This window comes from Acomys russatus, chromosome 32 (genome assembly GCF_903995435.1).
Source record: "Acomys russatus chromosome 32, mAcoRus1.1, whole genome shotgun sequence".
Taxonomy (NCBI): Eukaryota; Metazoa; Chordata; class Mammalia; order Rodentia; family Muridae; genus Acomys; species Acomys russatus.
Genome location: NC_067168.1, coordinates 22,329,074 through 22,336,730, shown reverse-complemented (window position 1 = coordinate 22,336,730; position 7,657 = coordinate 22,329,074). Strand labels below are relative to the sequence as shown.

The window sequence follows — 7,657 nt, the reverse complement described above, 5'->3', positions numbered from 1 at the left end:
AGTAGAAGCCACTCGCAATCTCACGCCGGTCGGCTTTAGTAAGAAAAACGACTGAAATATCAGTTAGCTTTGAAAGTCGGGTCAAGGAGATTCCCTAAAATTCCGCGGCCCGGTGACGTGACTAGACGCAGCACCTCACCGGAAGATAGAGGAGTGGGCGGGGCGCACGTAGCGGCTTGACGCGGAAGTCACGCGGTACGGCGCTGCTGAACTCTGCCTTTCGGCATTCGGCTCTTCAGCCTGGCAGGCGTCTGGCGCGCTCCGCCGGGTACCTAGCTCTTTCGGCGCTCGACTCACCCGCGCTGCTGCCTCCGCTGAAGGAGGAGCAAAGCTCAAGATGGCCGACAAAACGCCAGGCGGATCTCAGAAGGCCAGTTCAAAGGTAGTTTCTTTGGAGATCACCGTCGGTCAGTGGGTCCTTCGCTGTGCTCTGGGGCCTACAGAAACCCCTGGCCTTCGAGAACTTACTGGGGTGAGGGGGCTAAGGCCTGTTCGCCACAGTGGGCCCGGCACCGCTGCACCAAGGTGCGCAGCTTGAGAGGCCCGAGAGCGCGCGTCCGTCCCAGCCGGGATTCAGCCCCACATTAGCGTGCCCGGGGAGCGGTGGCGAGCGCGGCTCGCCCCTCGTTTGGCTTTTGGGGGCGTCGCGGGGGGTCAGACCAGTTGATTCAGATCGTGGTGCGGCGTCCTTGTGTCGCAGCCCGCTGCTCTCGGAGGCCGGGGACTAGCGCCTGGGAGAGGCGGGAAGGTTCCCGGGTCTTAAATGTCTGTCCCCACCCCCCTCCCCTCACGCCACCCTCTCTCCCTCCTCTTTAGTTTGGATCTCACACCTTCCAGGAAATGAGCCTGGACCGTCGCGCGCGCGCGTGTGTGTGAGAGAGAGAGGTCCGCCAGTGGAGAGCCTTGGGGGTGGCAAGTGCGGAGCGAGCCGCTCCCTGTGCCCCCTGGCTTAGTGTCACCCTCCACATGTGGCTTTCTCCCTCACTTCTTAGGGAATGAAAAGTGAACACCGCTTTTGAGGGCCGCAGACTTTGGGGTCTCCATCACTATATGGGGTTGCCACTGGAAAGAAAAAAAACTACAATAGACCTGGAAACTGCCCAGAGAAGAGCGCCTTGCATTTAAGTTTATAGGGAACCCTGTGCACTGCTCGGGAAACCGTTGAGCCGTAAAAGTAGTTTAGCGTTAGTAAGGTTTGTGTTAACATCTGGTATTAGTTGCCATTTTGGCCAGCGCGTTTAAAAAAAAAAAAAATTTTTTTTTTTTGTTTTTTGTATTTTGCTTTATGATTCTCATCCCCAACTTTAAGATTTAAACACTGCCATAAACCAGTTGTGAAGCTTTAGAGGCAGAGACAAGAAGTTGGGGAACACGTAAGAGTGTAAGGACTTCAGAGTGTACCAGGATCAGCTTGTATTCGCTGTTTGATTTGAGAAATAACACATTGTCTATTTGCTCTCTTTCCAATAAGGCTGAGTTGTTTTGTTTTTTTTTTCCTTTTTCTTTTCTTTTTTTTTTCCTCCCATTTTGCCGCATTACTCTATTTCCTTTGCAAATAGCAGTGGCCTTATTAGACATTCTGTAGTTAGGTGAAACTATGGTAGGGGGCCAGTTTTGGGGTGTGCTTACCCCAAACTTACACTGTAAGTCTGTTTTCTTTTCTCTCCAGTGGATTTCTTTGGGGAGAAGATAAATGAAGGCTACCTCATGCTGCCAGTCTAAATTTCAGACCCATGACAAGAACGGCTTCTCACTGTATTAGGGGGCTGTTCTTAAAGCTAGCCACATCCATAATTACTCTTTGTTTTTTCTTCTCAAAGTATTATGTATGTATCCCCTTGAGGCCTGGATACATTGAAAACTTTTCCGGGCACACACCTTTAATGCCAGCACTTGGGAGGCAGAGGCAGGTGGATCTCTGTGAGTTCAAGGCCAGCCCGGTCTACAAAGTGAGTCCAGGACAGCCAGAGCTGTGTAGGCAGAGAAACCCTGTTTGGGGGTGGGGGGGAGGCTTTTTTCAAAGTATGCGTACAGGCTTCCGTCTTAAAGAATATTTCTCATGACTCTAGAGTGTTGTTGCTCCCTTTTGAGTAGTAAGTAACTTGTCAGGTTTCTTCCATGAATATTTTCGTCAGTTTATAGTCCTTTAGATGTCACTAACGGGTTTCTTATGGTGTCTGTAAAGGGAATATTTAGACTCATAGCTTTGCCACAATTTCTCTATTAGTATGGAAGTGCTGTAATTATGCGGCAAGGTTATAGGCTTTGAAAACAAGACCTCTGGATTCCGATCCTGACTTGGGTGAACACGGCATGGTGGTGCAGGCCTGCAAACCCAGTGCTCTGGGAGGCAGAGGCAGGGGGATCTCTCTGAGTTGGAGGCCAGCCTAATCTACAAAGTAAGTCCAAGACAGCCAAGACTACACAGAGAAACCCTGTCTGGAAAAGCCAAATCCTGACTTGGTAATTAAGTATATTTGTGATAATATTGAGGTAGATTGCCTAATCTCCTGAGCCTCAATTTTTCTCAGATAAAATCTACCCCTTTCCCCCAGACAGGGCTTCTCTTGTAGTTCTGGCGCTTTATAGACTGGACTGGTCTCGAACTCAAAGAGCTCCGCTTGCCTTTGCCTTCCAAGTGCTGGAGATAAAATCTTACTGGTCTCGAACTCAAAGAGCTCCGCTTGCCTTTGCCTCCCAAGTGCTGGAGATAAAATCTTTTTTATAGGGCTGATATAAAGATTGAGTTAATGTCTGTAAATGTATAGAAAATCTTAGTTCAGTTTCTAAAGTTGTATGTCATCCACCCATCTTGCTTACAGGGTTTTTGAGACAGGGCCTCATGTAGCCCAGACAGGCTTGAGCTTGCACTATAACCTTCAGCATTGGATCTTCCCTCCATTTCCCCAGAATTTGGGGTTGCAGGTGTATGTCAACCATTTCCAGCTCCCTTTTCTTTTTTAAAGAGCTAGAAAGCACTTTTCAAAATGTCAGAGTACACATTGATCCTGTGATTTGGATTCTTAAGTCATAATGACTATTCCAATTGCTGTTTTTTTTTTTTTTTTTTAAATTTCAAATATAAATCCAGACATAACTAGATTATCAGACCATTTTGGCTAGTACTACAGTGTTTGGAATTTCTAGGCTTTAATATGACCTGATTTCATTTTTTTCTGGAAATAACAGGTATTTACCTTGTATTCTATGCTGTACATTAAATAAATAGATACTTCTGTTTCGTGCCCTTTCCTTGGTAGTTACATTTCCATCAGTATGGATAGAGGTGTTTGTTAGTCATTTCTAGATATACAAGAACATGTTACCTTTGTACAAGATAGAGGAATTTTGCCATTGGCAGTGGTGAAGTCTGTCTTACAGAAAGTGTGTGTGTGTGTGTGTGTGTGTGTGTGTGTGTGTGTGTGTGTCTGTACCCTCATGCTACAGTGCGTATATAAAAGTCAGGACAGCTGGGCAGTGGTGGTGCATGCCTTTTATCCCAACATTCGGGAGGCAGAGGCAGGTGGATCTTTGTGAGTTCTAGGCTGGCCTGGTCTAGACAGAGAGAGGGAGAGAATGTGTGTGTGTGTGTGTGTGTGTGTGTGTGTGTTTCTAGAACAGCCAAGGCCTCACAGAGAAACCCTGTTTCGAAAGGCAAGACAAAACCAAAAAAAAAAAAAAAAAAAAAAAAAATGGGTTCTGGAGTTTGAGGCCAGCTTGGTCTACAGAGCAAGTTCCAGAACAACTAGAGCTGTTACAGAGAAACCCTGTCTTGAAAAAAGTGGGTTCTGAGGCTCAAACTCAGGTCTCCAGGCTGTGTGGCAAGTGCCTGTATTCTCTGAGCCATGTTTCTGGACCCATTAGTGCTTCTTAATTACAAAACACATAAACCACTAGAGCTTTTAGCTTTATAATTAATTTTATGTATGTATAATCAAGTGATATACACAGTCTATATAGTTGTCCCTGTTAAGAGGACTTGATGGAGGGGCTGACCTCCCACGTTCCCTTTTATTGTATGCGATTGTTCTATACTTTTCATTTTAGTATCTCCTGGTAGATACTGAGTATGTATTTTAGAAATGAACAAAATTTTCTATTGCATTTTTTTCTTATTACTAAAGTATTGCTTGAGTTCAGGAGGGGTTTTGGAGTCATATTCTAGTTTTGTTTCAGAGTGGGAAGACAGAACTGAGATATTTCTAAAGATTAAAAAAGAAAGTTTATTAAAAATTTGTTATTTTTCCAAGCAGTGGTGGGCCCACACCTTTAATCCCAACACTTGGGGAAACAGGCAGACAGATCTCTGTGAGTTCCAGGCCAGCCTGGTCTACAGAGCAAGTTCTAGGACAGCCAAGGCTACAGAGAGAGAAACTCTGTCTTGAAAAACAAACAAAGAAACAAACAAATGAACAGAAAAACCAAAAAATGAAGTGAAAAAACTTTGTTATTTTGGCCATATTTTGTTTCCATGTTCATACAAATGTGGATTTGAAGACAATGCTAAATTCACTCTATGGCAGTGGCAGTACCTGTTTTTTTCTTTCTCTTTTTAAAAATGCACTATTTTTGTTTGGGCCTGCGTGGAAGTTAATGAGCAGCTTGAAGGAGTTGGTTTATTCCTTTATCATTTGGGTCTGGAGATAGTACTTGTCAAGCTTGGCAGCAAGTACCTTTACCTGGTAAGCCATTTTGCCTGCTCCAGTGCCTTTAAAATCATCTCTTGTGTAACACTTTCTGGGGGAGATGTGAACAAATGTCTACTTTCTAGATAGGGAACTGACAGGCAGACCAAAGTAAGGACACTAGCGAAGTCCAACTTGGTGACCCAATGTATTTTATTGGGTTTACTTACAGGAATATGAAATAAAGGTTATTTGTAGGAACAGAAATGACTCGAAATTAGCTATTTGCAGTTGGTCTGAGCTTTTTCCAGGGAGCTCAGCTTGTCTGAGGGTCTTCTGCGTAGCTGGGTTGGTCTGTTTTGGGGTGGCTGGGCTAGGGTGTCTCTCAGCAGTCCTCATTACTTATATTCTCTTGAGGAAGTAGGAGTCTGGAGTGCCTGGTTAGTTTCAGGGACTTCCTGAAGCCTGTGGATTGTTTACTTTCTAAGTGTCTCTGCAGGATGGAATGTTCACCTTCCTTTAGAATATTCTGTCTCTTCAAATCTGCTCTCCCACATGGAGGTGGAGCTTGAGGGAAATTGCTGTACTACACCACCACCATCAGTAGCAGCACCACCAGCTCCAGCACCCACTACCACCACTACCACCCCACACCCACCTACCACTACCACCCCCGCCCCCGCCACCATTCTTATAGAGGTGAATGAATAAATCAGGAACTACTGACTCTTTGAACATGTAATATGAACTGACAGGCTGATTACTAGGAAAAAATAGTAATATTAGAATCTACTCAAGGCTTGATATTCCTATTTGTTATTTCCGATGTACTTGTGTGTGTGTGTGTGTTTGTTTCTTTTCCTTTTTTTTGTTTGTTTGTTTGTTTGTTTGTTTTTGTTTTTTCGAGACAAGGTTTCTCTGTGTATCCTTGACTGTCCTGGACTTGCTTTGTAGACCAGGCTGGCCTCGAACTCACAGCGATCCGCCTGCCTCTGCCTCCCAAGTGCTGGGATTAAGGGCATGTGCCACCATGCCCAGCGCTTGTGTGTGTTTTACATGGAGATTTAAGTGTGAAAAATAGTTTACCAGCTTGAAACTGAACTTTTAATACACCATGATTGCAACTTTATCTTAAAATATAAAATGGTTAACTTATTTTAGTAGTTGGTTGTATTTGAGTGGAAGTAGGAAGTATGACACCACTTCCCCCTTTTCTTTGAGACAGGATCTTACTCTGTAGCCCAGGCTGCCTTCGTCCTCACTGTGTAGACTTGACTGGCCTTGGGCCCTTTTCAGTATCTACAATGCTAGGATTACAGGCCTGCTCATCATATCCACCTTAAACAACTCCTTCCTTCCTATTTTCCTTGCTCCCTCCTTCATTTTTCTTAGAAATGACCTAATGGACTAGCCTCAAAGTATGTAGCTTTGGATGACTTTGAACTCTTCATCTTTCTGTCTCCACCTCCCTAGTGCTGGGAATACAGACACGTGTCACCTCCTCTAGTATTTAAAGTATTAAGGAGCAAACCCAGGGCCTTGTGCATGCTGGGCAAACATTCTACTAATGGACTTACATTCTTGGTCTCTGAACTCCCATTTTTTTTTGTATGTTTTAGACTTGATTTTAGATCTATTTATTTCATGTATATGAGTATTTTGTCTGAATGTATGTATATCACATGTGTGTCTGGTGTCCAAGGAGATGATGAGTCCCTTGGGACTGGATTTAGTAATGCTTGTACTAATGGTTGCCTCAGTTCTTTTCAAGAGCAACAAGTGCTCCTGACTGCTGAGCCATCTCTCCATCTCCCCTCCTCCATTTTTTTTTAAAGGTTTATTTTATTTTATGTATATAAATGTTAGTCTGTTGTGCATGATGTGAATGTCTGGTGCTTGTCAAGGTCAGAAGAAGGTGTTGGATCCCTGAAACTGAAGTCACAAGTTATAGACACACCTGAGTATCCTGGCTCCTCTGCAAGAGTAACAAGTGTTCTGAACCACTGAGCCATCTCTCTAGAGCAGTGGTTCTCAACCTTCCTCATGCTGCAGCCCTTGTGATACAGTGATATGTTGTGGTGACCCCAACCATAAATTTACTTTGTTGCTACGTCATTACTATAATTTTACTACTATTGTTATGAATTGTAGTGTAAATCTGTTTTTTCTGATGGCCTTGGGCACCCCCTGTGAAAGGGCCCTTTGAACCCCAAAGGGGTCACAACCCACAGCCTGTGACTCACAGGTTGAGAATTGCTGCTCTAGATCTTGTTTTATTGAGCCTGCAGCACTGTTGCAAGATTATGATCGTTGGTGTTAAAAATACTATCTCACTGGACTGATTGTTTTCTAAAATCGTATCTTTCAATTCTTTTGGCTTCTGTTTTCGAAGCTCTTCCCCTTAGAAAGTAACCTTAGAAAATACAGCCATTTGCCTAGTGGCAGGTGAATGAAGAGATCATTTATTTAGTGTACAAGTTGAAGACATCTGTTTCGCTAACCCTTTCTACAAAGGACATTTTTGAAAAAATTAAAATTAATATTTCAGATTGCCTCTTAAACTGTGTTGTTGGTGGGAATTGATTCTACTGCCTTGCACTTGCTGAGTGCACTCTCTGTCACTGAGGTACAGCTTCAGCTTGGAAATAACAGTTCTGAAAGCCAATATCACTTGAGGCTATTGTTAGTTATAGGTTTGTTCTCAACTTTCAAGAAAATTTAGAGACATTGAACATGTATTTAAGCGTTTATTATATTGATAGTATTTGTGTGTATGAATAAATAATTACCTATATTATACAGAATGTTTTAATGCTCTTAAAATTTTTTAAAATTATTTTATGTATATGAGTGTTTTGCCTGCATATATGTCTATGCATCATGTGTGTGCCTGGTGCACTAGAAAAAGGTGTTAGATCCTTGTGACTGAAGTTACAGATGATTGTGAACAGCAATGTAGGTGCTCTGAATCGAACCCAGGTCCTCTGGAAGAGTAGCCAGGCCTCTCTAACTGTAGAGCCATCATCTCTTAA

General features: G+C 43.5%; 1 protein-coding gene across 3 annotated transcripts in view; it reads left to right on the top strand.

Annotated features, from left to right (window-relative positions):
* Nucleotides 1-234: 234 nt before the first annotated feature.
* U2surp (U2 snRNP associated SURP domain containing) overlaps nt 235-7,657 on the top strand; it is a 54,826-nt gene continuing 47,403 nt past the window's right edge. For 2 of the 3 annotated variants that reach the window (XM_051140717.1, XM_051140715.1), the window contains exon 1: nt 235-382. In XM_051140717.1, coding sequence (XP_050996674.1) covers nt 338-382 — 45 coding nt within the window. In that variant the 5' untranslated portion in view covers nt 235-337. The remainder of the gene's footprint in view (nt 383-7,657) is intronic. The other variant, XM_051140716.1, reaches the window with a different exon arrangement.